The 21,434-nt window shown below is 38.9% G+C and overlaps 1 protein-coding gene and 1 long non-coding RNA gene across 7 annotated transcripts in view; one reads left to right on the top strand and one right to left on the bottom strand.

Moving 5' to 3' along the window:
* LOC141514519 (uncharacterized) overlaps positions 1 to 14,777 on the bottom strand; it is a 48,812-nt gene extending 34,035 nt beyond the window's left edge. Inside the window, exon 1 of one of the 3 annotated variants that reach the window (XR_012476046.1) lies at positions 14,546 to 14,777. This is a non-coding gene — a long non-coding RNA (uncharacterized LOC141514519). The remainder of the gene's footprint in view (positions 1 to 14,545) is intronic. The other 2 variants (XR_012476044.1, XR_012476045.1) reach the window with 2 other exon arrangements.
* Positions 14,778 to 14,829: 52 nt separating this feature from the next.
* MINK1 (misshapen like kinase 1) overlaps positions 14,830 to 21,434 on the top strand; it is a 58,772-nt gene continuing 52,167 nt past the window's right edge. For 2 of the 4 annotated variants that reach the window (XM_074225411.1, XM_074225410.1), the window contains exon 1: positions 14,830 to 15,447. In XM_074225411.1, the coding sequence (XP_074081512.1) occupies positions 15,391 to 15,447 (57 nt within the window). In that variant the 5' untranslated portion in view covers positions 14,830 to 15,390. The remainder of the gene's footprint in view (positions 15,448 to 21,434) is intronic. The other 2 variants (XM_074225413.1, XM_074225412.1) reach the window with 1 other exon arrangement.

Here is a 21,434-nt window from a genome sequence, read left to right as displayed (position 1 = left end):
CATGCTTTAACCAATTTCCATACTTAAGAAATGGTTCAAAAACCACAATTGTCTCTATGCCTTGATTCTCTTCCCAGTACTTTCAGAATCTCTTACTCAGACTACATTTTCCCTTAATATTCTGTTCCACCATTCTTTTTTAACTCTTTTTTGACTGTAGTTAATACTGTTCTGAACTAGCTATATAAACCACAGACATGATTTCACTTTTCACAAAACATTTTCCATTCAAAGGATTTAATATTTAACACTTCTTGACTTTAAACTGGTAAAACTTTTGAGAAGCAAACAGCTACTCAAAAAAATAAATCTCACAGCCTAATTGGAATATCACCTGCTCCCTTCTTCACATAGAATAAACCACATAACTTTTCTCATAAGGATGCAGGTCCAAAATCTTTCCTGGGGGCTCTTCTATTCTCAGATCCCACACTGTTCTGTCATTCTCTATAATAATTAACATTACAAGAATCTATACTAATAAACTCCTGAAACTATAATGTTACCATATTATTCTGGTAAAAGATTAACTATTTAGTTACCCTTTTCTGGCATTTCTGTGTAACCAAATTATATACTTTAGAATTAACCTGAATCTCTTGACTTTTCTAGAATTTACATTCCTAAAACTTTCTTAAATTAAAATCACATTTCTTTCTATTTCTTTATTTAACATATTTAGTAATTTTCATTGTTTCTTCCCTGCCTCTTTAACTCAAAATAAGGTCCCTTTTAACACTTAACTGTATGGGATAAATATCCACTTAAAAAAATTATAGAGACTCCTCTGAACAAAAAAGAAAGTTTATTTTGGCTTTTCTCAAGAAAAGGGAACCCTCCAAGTCTCACAAAGGAAGTGAAGATCAAGGAGCTGTACTGAATTGACAGCCAAACAAGATTATATGGCCTAACATGATCCCCTCCTCCTTCCTATTGTCCCTCTCTGTCTACTCATTGATTATTCTTCAAAGTTATATTCTACTTGTGAAAATCTACCCCAGCAACAAAGAAAAGAATGAAAGGTTTTCATAAAATATTACCTCACCATCAAGATGGTGAGAATAACCTTCAGGATTATAACTATTTTATTCAAGTATCAGTCTACTTATCATCAAACAAGAAAAGTCTTTTGAGCTTTGTTGGAATGCAAGGTTTTTCTCATGGGAACAGTGTACTGTTCTCCCAGTTAAGGTAGTTTTATCATCAAATAGGTAACTAACTAAAAATACAAGATCTCTCTAGAAATAGTCCACTATTCCCCCCCCCAACAGAATCAGGAGAGTACCTGGCTTGGAATACAAGGTCTCTCTGCCTCTTTCTTCTAAGAATAGTCTAAGAATAATAGTCTGTCTTTGTTTTAATGATTTTTAATCCTGAGAGGACCATTAGGAATATATTAAGAGGGAATATTCCACTCAAATTCACAAGTGAATTCTACCAAACATTGTAAGAACAACTAATTCCAATACTATATAAAGTATTTGGAAAAATAGGCAAAGAAGCAATCTTTCCAAATTCTTTTTATGTAATAAATATGGAGCTTATTTCTAAACCAGGAAGAGATAAACCCAAGAAAGAAAATTATAAACCAGTTTGGGTAATGAATATTGATGCAAAATTTTAAATACAATATCAGCAAAGAGATCACAGGCAGTTATCACCAGGATAATAGACCATGACCAGTTGGTTCAATATTTTGTTTTGCTTTGTTTTTTTTTGCAAGGCAATGGGGTTAAGTGACTTGCCCAAGATCACACAGCTAGGTAATTATTAAGTGTCTGAGGACCCATTTGAACTCAAATACTCCTGACTCCAAGGCCAGTGCTCTATCCACTGTGCCACCTAGCTGCCCAAGGTGGTTCAATATTAGGAAAATAATCAGAATAATGGACCATTTCAATAACAAAATTTTCAGAAATTATAAGATTATTTCAATAGATGCAGAAAAAGTTCTTGATAAAATACAGCATCCACTCTTATTAAAAGCATTAGAGAAAATAGGAATGGGGAGGCTAGGTGGCACAGTGGATAGAGCACTGGCCCTGGAGTCAGGAGTACCCGAGTTCAAATCCAGCCTCAGACACTTAATAATTACCTAGCTGTGTGGCCTTGGGCAAGCCACTTAACCCCATTTGCCTTGCAAAAAAAATGAATAAATGGATTTTTCCTCAAAATGATAAGCAATATTTATCAGAAACCATTAGAAGCATCATATGTAATGGGAAAAGCCAGAAGTCTTCCTAGTAAGATCAGATGTCAAACAAGGATGCCATTATCATCCTCACTATTATTCTATATTGTACTAGAAATGTTAGCTTTAGCAATAAGAGAAGAAAAAGAAAATAACAGAATTAGACTAGAAAACAAGGAAATAATACTATCACTCTTTGTAGATGATATGATGGCATATTTAGACAATCCTAAAGAATCCACTAAAACCTACTTGAAAGAACAATTTTATCAAAGTTGAAGGATATAAAATAAATCATCAGCATTTTTACACATTACCAACAAAACCCAGCAGCAAGAGATAGAAAGAGAAATTCCATTCAAAACAACTATAGACAATATAAAACATTTAGAAATCTTGCTGCCGAGACAAACTCGGGTACTATATGGATATAATTACAAAACACTTTTTTACACAAATAAAGTCAGATCTAAAAAACTGGAAAAATAACATAGGCCAAGGTAATATGTTAAAAAATACAATTTTATTGAAATTAATCTACTTATTTAGTGTCATTTCAATACAACTGTCCAAAAATTATTTTAGAAAAAATAATAAAATTGATCTTGAAGAACAAAAGATCAAGACTATCAAGGGAATGAACCAAAAAAATGCAGAGGAAGATGGTCTAGCCATCCCAATTCTAAAACTATATTAAAAAGAAGCAGTTATCAAAACTGTTGGATATAAGTTAAGAAACAGAGTGGTGGATCAGTGAAATAGATTAGGTTCACAAGATACATTAATAAATAACTATATTAATATAGTGTTTGATAAACTCAAATATTCCAGCTTCTGGTATAAGAACTCATTATTTGACAAAAAATGCAGGGAAAACTAGAAAATAGTGTGGCAGAAACTAGACATAGACCAACATCTTCTACCTTATATAAAGATAAGGTCAAAATGTTTACATGATTTAGATATAAAAGGTGATTGATACCTTAAGCCAATTAGAAGAGCAAGGAATCATTTACCTCTCAGATCTATGTTGAGAAAAGAATAATTTATGACCAAAGAAGAGAAGGAAAATTCTGATTACATTAAACTGAAAAACTTTTGCACAGACAAAACCAATACAACCAAGATTAGAAGGAAAACAGAAAGCTGGGAAAAAATTTTTACAGTTAATATTTCCAATAAAGGTCTCATTTCTAAAATATATAGATAACCAAGTAAAATTTATAAAAATACAAGTCATTTCCCAATTGATAAATGGTCAAAGGATATGAACAGGTATTTTCAGATGTAAGAAATTAAAGCAATCTATAGTTGAATAAAAAAAATGCTCTAAATCATTTTTAAGTAGAGAAATGCAAATTAAAACAACTCTGAGGTACCACCCCACACCTACCAGATTGGCTAATATGACCGAAAAGGAAAATGATAGAATTTGGAGAGGGTATGGGAAAAATGGGACCTGATCCAATCATTCTGGAGAGCAATTTGGAACTATGCCCAAAAGGCAACAAAACTATGCATACCCTTTCACCCAGCAATACCAGAACTGAAGATCACAGCTCTTTTAGTGGTGGCAAAGAAGTGGAAATTGAGGGGATGTCCATCAACTGGGGAATTTAAATTGTGATATATTAACATGATGGGATATTATTGTTTTATAAGAAATGATAAGCGATTGGACTTTAGAGAAGCATGGAAAGACTTGCATGAACTGATCCTGAGTGAAGTGAGCATAATCAAGAGAAAATTGTACACATTAACAACATTGTGAGATGATCAACTATGATGGATGCAGCTATTCTTAGCAGTTTAGAGATCAAGGACAACAGAGGAGAGAGGGAGAGAGAGGGAGGGGGAGGGGGAGAAAGAGTTGGCTAAGACAATAACATCCACAGCCCTAGGAAAAACTATGGAGTCTGAATGCAGAGTAAAGCATACCATGTTCACTTTTTTTTTTTAGGGTTTTTTTTTTTTTTGCAAGGCAATGGGGTTAAGTGGCTTGCCCAAGGCCACACAGCTAGGTAATTATTAAGTGTCTGAGACCGGATTTGAACCCAGGTACTCCTGACTCCAAGGCCGGTGCTTTATCCACTAGCCGCCTAGCTGCCCCCATGTTCACTTTTTAAAAACTTCTTTTACACTTTTACTTTCTCTCTCATGATTTTTCTTTCCCCTTAGATCTAATTCCTCTTTCACAACACGACAAATATGCAAATATATTAAACAGGAATGTACATGTTTTATCAGACTGTTTGCTACCATGGGAGAGGGGATAGGAAAGAGAGAATGGAAGAAAAATATGGAACTTATAAATTTGCAAAAGAATGAATGTTGAAAAGCTACCATTGCATGTAAATGGTAAAATAAAATAAAATATCAATTAAAAAAAAGAATAGAAATGATAAACAGGCAGATTTTGGAAAAATCTGAAAAGACTTAAATGAACTGAAGTTGAAGAGAGTAAGCAGCACCAGGAGAACATTGTACACAGTAACAGCAACTTTGTGTGATGATCTGTATTAATGAGAAGAGCTAAGTATAACACAATTTTGAAAGATGTGATGGGAAAATGCCATCCACATCTAGAGAAAGATCTATGGCATCTGAATGCAGATCAATGTATACTAATTTCAACTTTTAAAATTTATTTTTTCTCATGGTTTTCTCCTTTTTGTTTTGATTCTTCTTCCACAACATGCCTAACGTGGAAATATGTTTTACATGATTGTACATGAATATCCTATGTCAGATTACTTGCTATCCCAGACAGGGGAAAGGAAGAGTAGGAGGGAGAAGATTATAGAAAAATGAATGCTGAAAAATCATCTTTACATATAATTGGAAAACTAAATGAGAAAAAAGAAAAAGAAAAAAGCAGGGTGGGGTGAAAACACTGCTTTGCCTCTCCTACCAAATATTTTTGTTTTTAGGTTTTTGCAAGGCAGATGGGGTTAAGTGGCTTGCCCAAGGCCACACAGCTAGGTAATTATTAAGTGTCTGAGACCGGATTTGAACCCAGGTACTCCTGACTCCAGGGCCAGTGCTTTATCCACTATACCACCTAGCTGCCCCTCCTACCAAATATTAAACATCTTTAAAAAGTCATTTAGCTTCCCTGGACTTAGTTGATTATCTTTAAAATGGGGACCTAAGTGGCAAAGTAGAAAGAGCATCAGGACTGGAGTTAAGAAGACCTCAGTTCAAATCTGGTCTTGGATACTTATTAGCTGTGTGACCCTGGGCATGTCACTGTTTCCTCATCTCTAAAAAGAAGTTAGAAAAGGAAATGGAAAACCACCTTTAGTATCTTTGCTAAGAAAACTTATGATCTCCAAATGTGGTGGGGAGAACCTCACAGGCATCTTATATGATTCAAATTGGGTCATATGTGGAAAATTACTACAAAATTTAAATATATGAAGCTAATCTATAACTTAAAATTAATAAATTTTTTACCACACAAAAATGAAAAAGAAAAAAGTTAGACAAGATTATCTTTTTAAAAAACATAAATTTTCATAATAATATAATAGTATAATATAAATAGTATTAGTATAATAATATAGTAGTATAATATAGTATATAGTATATAATATATAACATAGTATATAAATAATATAATAATGTAGTAGTATAATAAAAAAGATGAGGGCACATGAAACTGAAAATCTATTATGTACAATCTAGTATTCCTTTTAAATATATAAAAAAGTTTTGTAAATTTCTTTTTTTCTTCTTCCCCTCACTGTCCTAGAAATGACTGCCATTAGACACACACATACATATAATTATTCTATACATACTTTTATTTATTTATTTATTTTTTTGCAAGCCAAATGGGGTTAAGTGGCTTGCCCAAGGCCACACAGCTAGGTAATTATTAAGTGTCTGAGACTGGATTTGAACCCAGGTACTCCTGACTCCAAGGCCAGTGCTTTATCCACTACGCCACCTAGCCACCCCTACATACTTTTATTTATCAGTTCTTTCTCAGGATACAGATAGCATCTTCCTTCATATGTTTATTTAGATATTTATAATAGTTAAAATGATTTGATGACTGAAAGTTGCTCTTAAAACAATATTGCTGATACTTAGGGTATAAGATGTTCTCTTGGTTCTGCTCATTTCATTCTTCATTATTTCATGTAAGTTTTTCCATATTTTTCTAAGATTACCAATCTCATCACAATCATTATTACACTCATTCAACCATTCCCTAACTGATGGGCATCCCTACAATTTTCAGTATTTTTTCCCACCACAAAGAAGGATGCTATAAACATTCTGGAACATATAGGTTGTTTTCCTTTTCCCCCAATCATCTTTGAAAATATACCTAAAATGAGTCAAAGGATATAGAGAGTTTAATAACTCTTTGGGCACAATTTCAGATTCCTCTTCCATAAACAATGAATTGTTGCACTCATTTTAACCACATTCCCTCTAATATTTATTGCTTTCCCCTTCAATCATTTTAGCCGATCTGGTAGGTATAAAATAAATCTCAAGGTTATTTTTATGTTTTGTTTTATTTTGTTTTGTTTTTAGGTTTTTGCAAGGCAGATGGGGTTAAGTGGCTTGCCCAAGGCCACACAGCTAGGTAATTATTAAGTGTCTGAGACTGGATTTGAACCCAGGTACTCCTGACTCCAGGGCCGGTGCTTTATCCACTACGCCACCTTGCAGCCCTTCAAGGTTATTTTTAAGTTAGTAATGATTTAATAATGACAATATGACAATAACAAAATCAATACATATTATTTAGATGTCAATTTATCTGCCAGTGAATCAATAACCATTTATTAAATACCTGATGTAGTTATAAGGTAGGCATTATATCAAATCCTGAGGATACGAAGAAAAAAGGATTTTATAAAAATTCTTTATACAACTTATATACTAATTGTGGAAATAGGTTTTATAAAAATAGGCACGCATAAGATAAGTAAATGCAAGATAACCTTAGAGTGAAGTCTAAGTGAAATGAAACTGAGGGGGACTGGAAAAAGCCTCTTGAAGAAAGAGGTGCTTGAACTGAGTCTTGAAGGAAGCCAGAGGCAAAAGCATTCAAGGCAAGAGGAGCAGTAAGTAGGCCCATGGTTAGATTGTAAAGTGGGTGGAAGGAAGTAATATTTAAGAAGGTTGGAAAAGGATGTGGCCAAGTTATGAAGTTTTAAATACAAAATCAGAGTTTATATGTAATCTTAGGAGTCACTGGAGTTTATTATTAGAGGTAATGACATAGGTCTAGTTGGGGAATAGATACCATAAGGGAGATATTTGAGACAGGAAGATCAATTAAGAAGTCAAAAATTGCTAAGCATCTTAACTAGGGTTGTGGCTGTGTGAGTCAAGAGAAAGAGACAGATTTGAGTGAGATTTGAGAGGCAGAAATGACAAGATTTGGCAACTGATTAGATGTGTGGTGTGTGGGAAAGGGAGGAGTTCCGAATGACAGTGAGGTTGCAGAAATAGAGAAGTTTGGTGGAAGGGTGGACTTGGGGAAAATAAAAAATAGTTCTAATTTGCAGATCTGGTCATCTAATTCAAATTATCAATATGTATTTGGTGATGGGGAAATAGAGCTTAGAAAACTAGGAAAGAATATAAAAATTTGGGAATCATTGACATAGAGACTGCACAAACCTACAGGAGCTGCCTTGGATTCATTTTGATGGTTATGACATGGAAAGTCAACAAAGTCAGAAAAGATTTGGTTAGATAGGCAGGAAACAAATCAAGAGAGAGCAGTACCATGAAAATCTAGAAAGAAGAGAGTATCCAAGAAAAGAGGGTGGTCAACATTAGATTTTGCAATCAAGAGATAACTGGAAACATTGGAGAGCATTCAGATTGTAGGAAGTTTAAGAAAAAGTAAGAGATGTGAAGGGACTTAATACAGGCTTTTTAAAGAAGTTTAGCTGAAAATAGAAGTGCTATAGGATTTCCCCTACCAGGAATGATTAGGGTCCAGTTAAGAGTTTGTTTTGTTGCTGTTGTTTTAAAACAGAAGAAATATGTACATTCCCTACAGGTAAGGAAATAAGATTAGAAATAAAACAGATTAGAGAGAGATAATAATAGTGGAGGCAATCTGCCAGAGAAAACAGAAGGGAATGGGATCAGGGTGCACATTAGGGGAGTTGCTATTAGCAAACAGGAATATAATGAGGGACAATGTCAGAAGGATGTGACATGAGAAGAAAATGTCTCAAATTTTTGGTAAAGTATTCCATAAGATCCTTAGCTAAAAGAAGAGAGAGGTAACTTGAGAGAAAAAAGTGTGAAAGTCATTGTGATGAGTGAGGCTGGCAAATCAATGAGGCAGGATTAAAAAGATTACTTTGCTGAAATGAAGATTTAGTTGAGATTATATACAAATCTCTCATGGACCCAGTCAACATAATTTCATGCTGCTCACAATTTTCCTCCTGTTCAGCATCAAATGAATAGATCCTAGAAAAGTAGAAGATGGGAACAATTCAGGCCTAACCAGGCAAGGAATGATCCAAAATAAGGTAAAAGATTCAAGATTAGAAGAAGCTTTAGATTTGAGCTAGTTCACCAAAGGGTCAAAATTGGGATGGTAGGAGAGTATAGCCAATATTATATAACAGATTGTCTTGGAAAACAATGAATGACAGATTCAAGGTCTATAAGAATGAAGAGGGCTAGGCATTGTAAGGCATAGGGAGGAATAAAATGATGAAATATGGTCAGATAAAGAAATTTCAGAGCTCATGAACATTAAAATGGAACACTTTGAGAATGAAAGGAAGATAGAGATTATGATCATATCTATTCATAGCCAAGTAAAAGAGCATTGTCATAGGAGTTCAATACATTGAAGAACTGATAAATTACAGTAGCTGAAAGAATAATGAAATGCTGTTTCTGGGGGCAGGTAGGTGGCACAGTGGACAGAGCACCGGCCCTGGAGTCAGGAGGACCTGAGTTCAAAATAGACACTTAATAATTGCCTAGCTGTGTAACCTTGGGCAAGTCACTTAACCCCATTGCCTTAAATAAATTTAAAAAAATATTATGTTTCAGTCTTCTAGGAGCAGTGGAAGAGAAAAACTATGAGCTAGGCATTAAACTATTTGAAAGAGGAGAGAGAATATTCTGGAATTTGGACAAATATAATTACAAAGGGGGAAAAGCTGTTGAGTGTTGGCAATAGAGAGAGAAATCCCCCAGTTGCAATGGGGAATAAGAAATATTCTGGGGGGTGGAGGCAAGATGGCGGCATGAAGGCAGCATTTCCCAAGAACTCTGACACCCCAAACCCCAAAAACACAAAGGATGGCTCTAAACAAAATTTAGAGGGGCAGAACCCACAGAAAGACTGAGTGATACATTTTCCCAGTCCAAGTTAACTTAGAAGTTCCATGAGAAAGGTGCGTTTCACCAGGACCAGGGGTTGGGAAAAAAATGGCCAGGATGCAGCCCAACACAGCCTAGCCCAGCCCAGCACAGCCTAGATATCACTGGCAAAAGCTTGAAGAGGCAGTGAGAGAACTCTGCACCTGGGTGAGTGTGGAGAGAGGAGCACAGCCGCAAAACCTGCAGCAAGAATTGGGAGAAAGCAATCTGCACCCCTGCCCCAGACTGTAAGGGAAGTCTGCAGAGATTTCTCTGCTCTCCCTGGGGTAGGACTCTGCTGTTTGCCTACACTCACCTATTGCAATTTGGGGTTCCACACTAAATAACCAAGCTGGATCTCTCCTTATAGCCCCAGGGCAGAGGCCGGTGCGTTGGTCATCTACATATCAAAGCACAGGCTAGAGAGCATAAGGCCTTGGAGGAATAAAGGTCCTAGTGAGGTGTCCCCCCCCAAAAAAAAACAAAACAACCCCAAAGCCCTGGAAGTGCTGTAAATTAGTCTTGGGCTGAGGAAATGAGTAAACAAAAGAAAAAGAAGAATCTGACCATAGAGAATTACTTTAGTCCCATGTTAGATCAAAACACATACTCAGATGATGACAAAATTGAAGCTTCCATATCCAAAACCTCCAAGAGAAATAGAAAATGGGCTCAGACTGGATGAGATCAAAAAGAAAAATCATGAAAACCAAATCAAAAGCTTGGTGAAAGAGGATATAAAAAAAACTGAGGATATAAGAGGATATAAAAAAGATTGAAGAAAATAATATGTTAAAAACCAGTTTAGGCCTAATGGAAAAAGCAAAACAAAAGGCAAATGAGAAGAATGCTTTAAAAAGCAGAATTGGTCAACTGGAAAAGAAGATGAAAAAGCTCACTGAAGAAAATTACTCCTTCAAATGCAAAATGGAACTAAAGGAAGCTGATGACTTTGCAAGAAAGCAGGAAGAAATAAAAGTCTATCAAAAAAGCCAAAAATTATAAGAAGATGTGAAATATCTCATTGGAAAAACAACTGACCTCGAAAAAAGATCCAGAAGAAATAACTTAAAAATTATTGGACTATCTGAAAGCCACGACCAGAAGAGCCTAGACTTCATTTTTCAAGAAATATTACAGCAAAATTGCCCTGAGATTGCAGAAGCTGAGGGTAAAAATAGAAATTGAGGGAATTCACCAGTCACACCCAGAAAGAGATCCCAAAAGAAAAACTTCCAGGAATATAATAGCCAAATTCCAAAACTCCCAAATCAAAGAGAAAATTCTAAAAGCTGCCAGAAACAAACAATTCAATTACTGAGGCTCTATAGTCAAGATTACACAGGATCTGGCAGCATCTACATTAAGGGCTCATAGGGATTGGAATATGATATTCCAGAAGGCAAAAGATCTTGGTTTACAACCGACAATCAACTACCCAGAAAAACTGAACATCCTCTTTCAGGGGAAAAGATAGACTTTCAATGAAACAGAGGACTTTCAGATTTTCCTATTGGGATGACCAGAGCTGAACAAAAAGTTTGATCGCCAAGTACAGGACTCTGGTGAATCATAGAGGGAGTGGAAGAGAGGGACTAAACTATTTTTTTAAACGTTTTTACAACTTTATTTCATTATTTTAAATTTAATATTATTTTACAAAATGGCTGGACCAAATACAGCAGTGAATTAGTATGCCTGTATTTTTTTTATTAAAGATTTTATTTATTTTGAGTTTTATAATTTTCCTTCAATCTTACTCCCCCCCCAAAGCAATTTGTCAGTCTTTATATTGTTTCCATGTTGTACATTGATACAAATTGAGTGTGATGGAGAGAAATCATATCCTTAAGGAAGAAACAAAGTATAAGAGATAACATCAGACAATAAGATATCAGTTTTTTTTTTCTAAATTAAAGGGAATAGTCCAAGTACTTTGTTCAAACTCCATGGTTCTTTATCTGGATACAGATGGTATTCTCCATTCCAGACAGCCCCAAATTGTCCCTGATTGTTGCACTGATGAAATAAGCATGTCCGTCAAGGTTGATCATCACCTCCATGTTGCTGTTAGGGTGTACAGTGTTTTTCTGGTTCTGCTCATCTCACTCAGCATCAGTTCATGCAAATCCCTCCAGGTTTCCCTGAATTCCCATCCCTCCTGGTTTCTAATACAACAATGGTGTTCCATGACATACATATACCAGAGTTTGCTAAGCCATTCCCCAATTGAAGGACATTTACTGATTTCCAATTCTTTGCCACCACAAACAGGGCTGCTATGAATATTTTTGTATTTTTCATCTCTTCAGGGTATATACCCAGTAGTGGTATTGCTGGATCAAAGGGTATGCACATTTTTGTTGTAGTTCCAAATTTGAGAGGGACTAACTATGAGGAACTTGATGATGTTGAACTGTTTGTATTCCTACACAGGAAGAAGATATTGATAACTCATATGAACTTTCTCATTTATAAGAGCTGTTAGAAGGAGCATATATAGACAGGACATAGGAAAGAGAAGAATATAATGGTATAATGTGGTAAAGAGATAGATGGAGTCAATGGGTGATGGGGGAAAGTACTGGGAAGAAGGAAAAGGAGATGAAGAAGCTGAGAGATCTCACATTAGAGTCAAGGAAAAAGCTTTTTCAATGGAGTGGGGGAGGGTGAAGGCAAGGGGGAATGAGTGAGCTTTCACTCTCATTGGAAATGGCTCAGGGAGGAAATGACATACACACTTAAGAGGGTGAGTAAATCTATTTTGCCCTGGAAAAAGATGGGAGGAAAGGGATGGGATGAGGGAAAATGGGGGGAGGGAAGGGGGAATAGGTGATAGAGGAGAGGGAAGATCAAGGGAGAGAGTATTCAGATTCAACACACTTTTGGACAGGGCCAGGATGAAAGGAGAGCGAGAGAATAGAATAAATGACAGTGGGAGAAATAAAGTGGAGGTGCAGGTAGTAATAGTAACTGAGGGAAAAATATTGAAGCAACTTCTCTGGTGGACTTATAATAAGGAAAGCAACTCACCCCAGAGACAGAGTCACTGAAATCTGAACACAGACTGATGCACAATTTTTTTTTCTCTCTCTATTCTTGAGGTTTCTCATCTTCTGGGGGGGGGGGGTTATGTTTATTCTTATGTTTACTCTTATAATATTCAATTTACATCAATTCATGACATGAAAACAATGTAGAGACTATCAGACAGCCTTCTGTGGGGGGGGAGGGAAGGGGGGAAATTGTAGAATTCAGAGCCTTGCAAAAAATGATGGGTACATATTACTATTGTATATAATTGAAAAACAAATAAAATGTTAAAATATTAAAAAAAAGAAATATTCTGACTCACTCCATATGGGAACAGTGAGTGTGCATGGGATAGGGAAGTATAAAAGAAAGTGAAGCCAGTACTGAAAAGGGGATCCAGCGATGTAGTATTTGGAGGAAGCCAGGTTTCAAAGGATTGCTAGAAGATGGAGAAAAAAAAAACAAGAGATGAAAATATCTAAAATTAAAGGAAGTTTACTAATCATGGAGCAGGTAATCCAGAGGACAAAGTTGAAGGGGCAGGAATATGGGGAGGTAGGTCTAGGTTGAATTGGATGTGGGTATGGATTAGACAGCTGAGAGTGGAAAAGTGAGTTTATTCTTCAGCACCTTAAACCATCCAGCTAGACTTTTCCATCAATCCCAGGAACCTCTTGATCCTGGAAAATCACACCAGATCAGGAAATCACACCTTTTAAGTACATTTTGCCTCTAGGGCAAATTGAAGAGTAAAGAGTTCCTCCCAGTCATTTCTTCACTTCCTGCCAGGCTGCCTTGTCTTAACTTCTCCATCATGCCCTTCTGAAACTTATCTTTCTCTTCCCTTTCAGCTTCCTTTCTGCTGTAAATTGTAAGCTCCTTGAGGGCAGGGAATTCTTTTTCATATTTTTATTCTTAGCACTTGTGCCAGGCACATAGAAGATGGTTAATAAATATGTTTTGAAAGACTGATAGCTGAGAGTTCATTATCTCTGGAATGGCTAATAAGCCACTGGAAAGTATGTGAACCACTGGGAAATTAGTCTAGATAGTATCAATAGATGGAGGAGAAGTTTACAGAGGAAGATGGTTCAAGATTGTCCCCCTCCCCCACAGTCCCGATCTCATGACACAAGATGTTGTTGCTATGTCCTCTGGTCATTCAATTCACAGAAGGTACTAGATTTACCCCAGAGAGCCTGGGAGGCTTAGTGCTTCCCTCTAGTCACAGAAGGCTGCGGCTAAGCAGTGTGGTTCTTGTGCTTCTAGAACACCACCACTAGTAGGTAGAAGTTTGACTATGTGATTCCATTACAGGGGTATTTATTCATTAAAAGACAACCAATCAAGTCCAAACTCCTCACCATGGTATTCAAAGCCCTGATTAATCTTATTCTGCCCTGCTTCTACACACAACCTGTTCATTCTTGCTTCCATTTAATTCTCCTACCTAAATACTCTCTACCCCACTTTACTCCACCTATCCCAGCCCTTCCCATCCTTCAACACATGTCTGGGTGCACAGTAGAATTGCACAAAGGGGAGCCAGAAACTCATAAAATGTCACCTTATCAGACTCTGCCTCTTAGAGGTTTTCAATTTCCACGATAATGAATATAGGTTCATTTCACCCCTTCCCACCCCCATGAGAGCCTTGAGCTGAGCTTTGAGGGCAAATATAAATTAAAAATGCAGACACATTCCGGACTCTAGGAAGCTCCCGTACCAAGGGGAAAACAACAGCGGTCCTAGATTTTCATGTGATGTGGGGCTCCAAATCAAATTGTCCCGAACACACTCTGCTATCACAAACAGGACTACGCAATCAATCAATGCCATCTTATCAATATTTACTATGAATACTTCTGTTTGCAGGGGAAGGGGGAGAAATGGTTTAGGAAAGGACCTGGTAAGATGCTCTTATTTAGAAGTACCCCTTAGTAAAGTTCTAACCTTCCCTTTCCTGAGCTCTCCTACTGCAAGGATTCAGGGACTGTACCTGCCCTCTCCCACATCCATTCTTCTCAGGCTTTCCTGGCGACATTCCCTCCCCCAGTGGTTCTCTGGTTACCTTGGCGACCAGGGTGGGTGGACAACCTGTCCTAGCCTAGCCTAGCCTATCCGGAGGCCCGCTTTCCCCCTCAGCGTGGGGGGTTGCCATGGCAGCCCCTCTCAAGTTGTGAAGTGGAACTGGGTGCGGCTCCCTTTCCCACCCTCCCCCACCCCACCCCGCCCGACCAGGTAGGTGGTTCCGCGAGAAAGTTCGGGCGCCAGCTGCAATTCTGGCCGGCGGGAGGAGAGAAGGTGGCATGCGAAACTTGGAGGAGCAAGAGAGAAGAGAGGCTTCATAGGGCGCACGCGCGAGGGTTATTTCCAGCCCTCTGGACTGTGGCATCCCGCACCTCTGCCCCGCACCCACTTCTCGGAGCTCCAGGGCCTTCAGCTGATCCCCGCGCGTGCGCACAGCCGGTTCTCCTCCAGCTCTCTTCCTCTCCCACCCTGGCTCGGAGGACGCGTGCGCAGTAGAGTTCGGGAGCTCCAGCCTGCGAGTGGAGGACTTGCGCTCCTGTCAGTCAGCCAGTCGGGAAGGATTCTTTTGGTTAACTTACCTGCGGCTCCCCTCCCAGCCCCATCTTTCCAAGGAAGGAGAGGGGAGGCGAAGCGGAGCCCCGATCCCTTCTCCCCCAATGGGGCAGAAACGACAACGCCAGTGCAAGAAGGGAGCCGGAGCCTGAGTGACCCCACATCTCCCGGGACCCGCCCAGGCCGAGACGCTAGGCTCCGGCCGGGCCGCCGCCATGGGAGATCCCGCCCCGGCCCGAAGCCTGGACGACATCGATCTGTCCGCCCTGCGGGTAAGTGAGCCCGGGAGGAAGCCGGCTGGGCGCGCGGGGAAGCCCAGCCCCGGCGCCTCGGCTACGGAGAGCACCTGTGCGGGGGAGGGGTCGGCGGAGGTGATCGGCGCCCCCTCCCTGGGGGGCACCCCCGCGTGGAGGGAAGTCCCGCCCCCTCACGTGCAGGCCCCAGCCACCTCTCGCACTTCCTTCCCGCTGCGCCTTGGCCGCCCCGGGCCGGAGACTGCACCCCTGTGCGCTTGCCCTCCATCCACCGGCATCTCACCTTCCTTCCTCCCTCCCTTCCCCACCCCCGCCATTGGGACTTCTCTCCTCCCTGCTTATACTGCCCCTTCCGGCGATGTCTCCGTGCCCACAACCCCCGTCTCACTCGTGATCCCTCTGCAACCTTGGACCCTCGCGTCCCAGTCCTCAGCAAATGTTTTGGAGATGAGCTTCCTTCACTTGGCCTCCCTTTCCCCCGCCCCCCTGACACACTTTTCTTATGCCTGACATTCCCTAGATTCCCTTACTTGTCTTTCCTCTCCCCTCCCCCCAAATCACATGCATTGCGATTTTTGTGTCTTTTTTCCCCCAACAGTAGTTTAATGGCTGGCTTTCCTCCCCCCTTCTTGGTTCTTTTCATTACCTTTGACATACTTACCTTCTGTCAGCTCATTCCCAAATCCCGCCAGGAGTTAGGATTTTGAAGCCCATCTCACTTGTGCACCTGAGAATGGAGCGGTTTCCAGCCAGGCCTTACATCCCTCCCTCGATATTACATTGCAACTCTGAGATAATAGTTGACTGGAAAAGTCAATTACACCTGCCAGGGACTTGAAGCACCGACTAGTATTCGGACATTTGCTGCCAGCTAGTCAGGAGCTATAGCCCACTAGGAAAAAAAAATAATGAATTTTTGTCTTTTTTGACGGGAAAGAAATGTGGGTGGTTGGTGACAGTGAAGATCCTTAGAGTGTGTGTGGTGTGGGAGGCTGTTTAGGGCATAAAGGCTTGCAAAGATTTGGTGATTTCAAGGTGGAAGACTTAAGCCTGTCATCTCAAGAGTTGTTTTGTCCCAAGTGCCCTTGGTGGCCTCACAAATTAGAGGCAACAGGGTTTTTCATCTCGAGTTTAATCTCCTGATTAGCTCTTTCTCAAGAGGTTTGCTGGAATTTGAGTTAACCAAGGAATGTGTCCAATAATGGGAAAATATAGTTAGCTTTACAGATACCCCTCATTTGGAGGGAGTGAAGAGGCAGATGAAGGGGCTGGAATAAAAGGGAGCAGAGTCATGTTGTTAATTGGGTGACACAGTTTTTTTCACTGCCATTTAGGTCATCATTTTCTTTGGTGTAATATTAGTTTGAGACTTTCCTTCTTTGAGGAGATGAGGTGATATATTGTTAGGGAGGGAGAGAGTGATTTTTAGTGAGTGACTGTGGGACTATGAGGATTCAGACTAAGAAGACTAAGTGTAGAGTAACTGCAACATAGTTAATGTAGATATTTTCAAATAAAAGATAAGTTGGAATTCAGACTCTCAGAAAGAGAAATATTACATGCCTTCTCTGGGACTTTCTCCAAGTGGCATGCTTCTTCACCTAGCTGTTGATTAACTTAGGTGGCTGAGATCCTGTGACTAGTTACTAAAATGTATTAAAAACAGATGGGTTAAAATTTTGCCTTAGCTTTGTGAGACTCTAGACTGCACATTTCTCAAGGTCTGGGGTTGGAGAAGTTGAGTTAGCCCCTCTTAATAGTTTTGGACAAGAAGAACTCAAAGTTCTCTTGCCAAGTGTATTGTTTTTTTTCTTTTTTATTATTAATTTTTATGAAAGATATTATTTGAGGGGCAGCTAGGTGGCATAGTAGATAAAGCACCAGCCTTGGAGTCAGGAGTACCTGGGTTCAAATCTGGTCTCAGACACTTAATAATTACCTAGCTGTGTGGCCTTGGGCAAGCCACTTACCCCCATTTGCCTTGCAAAAACCTAAAAAAACAACAAAAACAAAAAAAACAACAAAAACAAAGATATTATTTGAGTTTTACAATTTTCCCCCCAATCTTACTTCCCTCCCCCCTCCCCCCAACAGAAAGCAATCTGTCTGTCAGTCTTTGTTTCCATGTTGTACCTTGATCCAAGTTGGGTGTGATGAGAGAAATCATATCCTTAGAGAAGAGACAAGAATTCTAAGAGGTAACAAGATCAGACAATAAGATTATCTGTTTTTTTCTAAATTAAAGGGAATAGCCCTTGAACTTTGTTCAAACTCCACAGCTCCTTAACTGGATACAGATTTGCCAAGTGTATTGTTAAAAGAAATGTTAGACCTGGCCTTGACCACACACTCTCAGTTTCTCCCCTTGCCAGGTATCTCCCTATCCTAACCCTCTTGGGATCTAAGCATCTGGCTTCCATTTTCCCAACCAACACTCTAGTCTGGGAGAAGCATCTAATTTATCCCTTCATCTACCCATTTCATATACATATACATATACATATACATATACATATACATATACATATACATATACATATACATATACATATACATATACATACAATCCTGTTTATCAGAGCCTACAGGGAATGTTAAACTCTTTATCAGGTCCTACTTGCTTTCTTCCAGAAACTAGGCACCTTTTCTAGGCATATATGTAGACTACCAACAGTACTGTCATGATACTACTAATGCAAACCTCTTCTATTCTGTTCCTGTCTTCTCTGAGAAATGGAAAATGGTGACATCTGTAACAAAACCCATCCATTCCTTTACATTGCTTCATAGAAGGCGGGGAAAGGGATACACCTACTGTATTTGTGAACTGCCCTCAAAGGGATGTTATCTCCCTCTTCCTATTTCAAGGTTAAGTTTTCAATTGAGGTTGGGAGTCAAAGTGTTAACTATAGCAGAAAGTGTTAATTTTAGACCTGTGGAAAGGTGCTTTGAGATATAGAACAAGTCACTTAATTCTTTGAATTTAACTCCCTACCTCCACCTTCTCTAGGTCCTTAAATGTTAGTCTTTCAAATCCAAGCCCTGATAATGTGATAAGAGCTGTTCAAGAGACCTCTTAGAGCCATGGGATGGATTGCCTGCTGGGAAAGACCCAATGCTGTACTGGATCCCATCTATTTTCATCTACCCCAATTTCTCCCACTAGTGAACCTTCAGTGCTTTTGGAACTAGGAAGCTGTGCTCATATTGTATTAATATAACATCATAGAAGAGCTGTCCTTGGCAGACATTGCTAAGTAGAAGTTGATGGCTAAGATATTTTTTAGCAATTTTTTTTTTTGTTCAGATATGTCTGTTCTTTGGAAAAGTATTTTTTAACCCTTCATTTTCTATCTTCATATGGTTATGCATATGCATCCCTTGGAAAGCTGACAGTTCAGGGCATATGTTTCTAAGTTGTTGATTAATAAAGACCTGTTACTGTACACTGGTGTGCCAACCACCCAAATACTGGTTTCTGATGCTGAGGAAAGGGGAAGGAGAAAGAAAGAGGCTAATTTTAGCAAGAAAAATTGCACTTAAGTGGTGATATCTTTTTGTTTGGAGAATTAGTGATGGACTGTTTGATTCAGTTTAGTGGCCTGGTGGAGAGCCTAAAAAGTATTAAATGTGATATGAAGTATAACTTTACATAAGAGGAATCTGATGGAAGGGAAAGTCTTTTTCCTGGACTGAAAGACTACAACCAGCCTCTTTAGGTTGAGCTACAACCCCTCAACTATTTATTGGATCCCAGTTGTTTATAAGCTTTGGATAAGGGCAACACCACCTTCCCAATCCCTCGGGCTAGCAACCTTCCAAATCATCCTGGATTCTTCCCTCTCTCTCAAACTCCATATCCATTATGTTGCCTTGGCCTATTGAGTTCACCTTTACAACATCTTTCCAAGGTGCCCCCTTCTCTTCTCTTGACACTGCCACCACTCTGAGTGCAGATCCTTATCTTCTCATATCTAGATTATTGCAATAGCTTATTGATTGGGCTGCCTGTCTCCAGTCTCTCCCCACTCCAATCCATTCTCCATTTAGCCACACCGAAGTGTAAGTTCAATCATGTTACACCTTCCCTCCTTCTCAGTACCATCTAATATTTTCCTATTGCCACCAGGATCAAATACAAAATCCATTTTTGGACTTTCAAAGTCCTTCATAACCTAGCCCCCCCTTACCTTTCCAGCCTTCTTACTCCCCCAGATTGTACTCTTCGATCCACTGACACTTACCTTCTGACTATTCCAGTAGTAAGATACTCCATTTCTCAGGCCTGAAAATTTTCTGACTGTTCCTCATTCCTGGAATGCTGTTCTCCCCCCCCTCCATTCTGACTATTGATTTCCTTGACTTCCTTTAAGTTCCCATTAAAATCTCACATTTTGCAGGAAATCTTTTCCAACCCCTCTTAATTCTAGTACTTTACCTCTGTTAATTATTTACTATTTATCTTGAATATCACTGGCTTTCTTTTTGTTTGCATGTTGTCTTCCCCATTAGATTATAAACTTCTTGAGGACAGGGACTAGCTTTCGCCTCTTTTTGTATTTCTAAAACATATTAGCACAGTGCCCAATGCATAGTAGATACATAATAAACTTTCATTGATTGATTTGTACTAAGTATCTGGTGTATATACATATATATTTCATATTATATGTATGTATGAAAGTATAATATAGGCAGCATTTGTTTAGGGCTTTAAAGTTTGCAAAGTTCTTTACATATATTATCCCATTTGATATACATATATACAAATAGCTTGAAAATAATTATATAGTAATAAAGGCATTTAGATGAACTTGTAGATAGAAGTTTTGGTCCTGAAGTCAGGAAGACCTGAGTTCAAATTCAGACTCAGTGTCATTGTTACGCAGGACACTTAACTCTGCCTAAATTTCCTCAATTGCAAAATGAGGATAATAATGTCTACCCCAGAGGGTTGTTGTGAGAATCAAATATAAAGTATAGTGCCTGGAACATAGTCACTGTTTATATAAATAAATACTGCCTATTATTATTAATGGACCCCTTTGTTAATCTGAAGATATCCTCTCCGAATATTGTTTTCAGGTGCACAAAATAAAATAAATAGGATCACAGAAGAATCCTATGAGGTAAGACAGAAGGAATTTTTGTGATGGAATTGGTAAATATTGGAATGGAGCTTATTCTTAAGGTTCTTTTTCAAAGTCTTATTTCTCCCACCCTTCCATTAAAAACATTTTTTAATTTCTTTACATTTGACAGCATAATTTCTGTTGCAAGGGGATATGATCCAAACCACCTCTCCTTCCTCTTTGTTAAAGTTATTCTGGGTACTGGGTTTAATCGTCTCACGCACTGAACCACAGAGGGTGTGATATGTATTCGCTTCAACCAAAGCTGAAAGTATCGTTGAAATATTGCTAAATTAGGAATTGGGCTATGAATTGTGGCTAGCTGCAAAAATAACTACTTACCAAGTCAAGCTTCTCTAGAACCTTTTGAGGGACAATTAGCCAAACAGCTTGGTGAAATAGAAACAGTAGTAGATGAATCTGGAGTTACTATCCTGATTACAGCTGGCTTTTCCTGGAAATATCTTTTTTACTTGTCCCTTTCTTTTTTCTTTTTTCTTTTTTTTTTTTTGCAAGGCAACCGGGTTAAGTGGCTTGCCCAAGGCCACACAGCTAGGTAATTATTAAGTGTCTGAGGTCAAATTTGAACTCAGGTACTCCTGATTCCAGGGATGGTGTTCTATCCACTGTACCATCTAGCCACCCCACTTGTCCTTTTTCCTAGTTCTGGAATCATAATCTAATAAATTCTGCCATTGTTCCTGGAAGGGGAATGTGTCAGTCTACTCTCCTGAGGTCCCACTCTATCCCTATAATTTTTTTGGGGGGGGGTTTGCAAGGCAGTGGGGTTAAGTAGCTTGCCCAAGGCCACACAACTAGGCAATTATTAAATGTCTGAGGTTTGAACTCAGGTATTCCTGACTCCAGAGCCGG

The sequence above is a fragment of the Macrotis lagotis genome, chromosome 2 (assembly GCF_037893015.1).
Source record: "Macrotis lagotis isolate mMagLag1 chromosome 2, bilby.v1.9.chrom.fasta, whole genome shotgun sequence".
Lineage (NCBI taxonomy): Eukaryota > Metazoa > Chordata > Mammalia > Peramelemorphia > Peramelidae > Macrotis > Macrotis lagotis.
The sequence above is the reverse complement of the archived record's forward strand: the minus strand, read 5'-3'. Positions and strand labels throughout refer to the sequence as shown.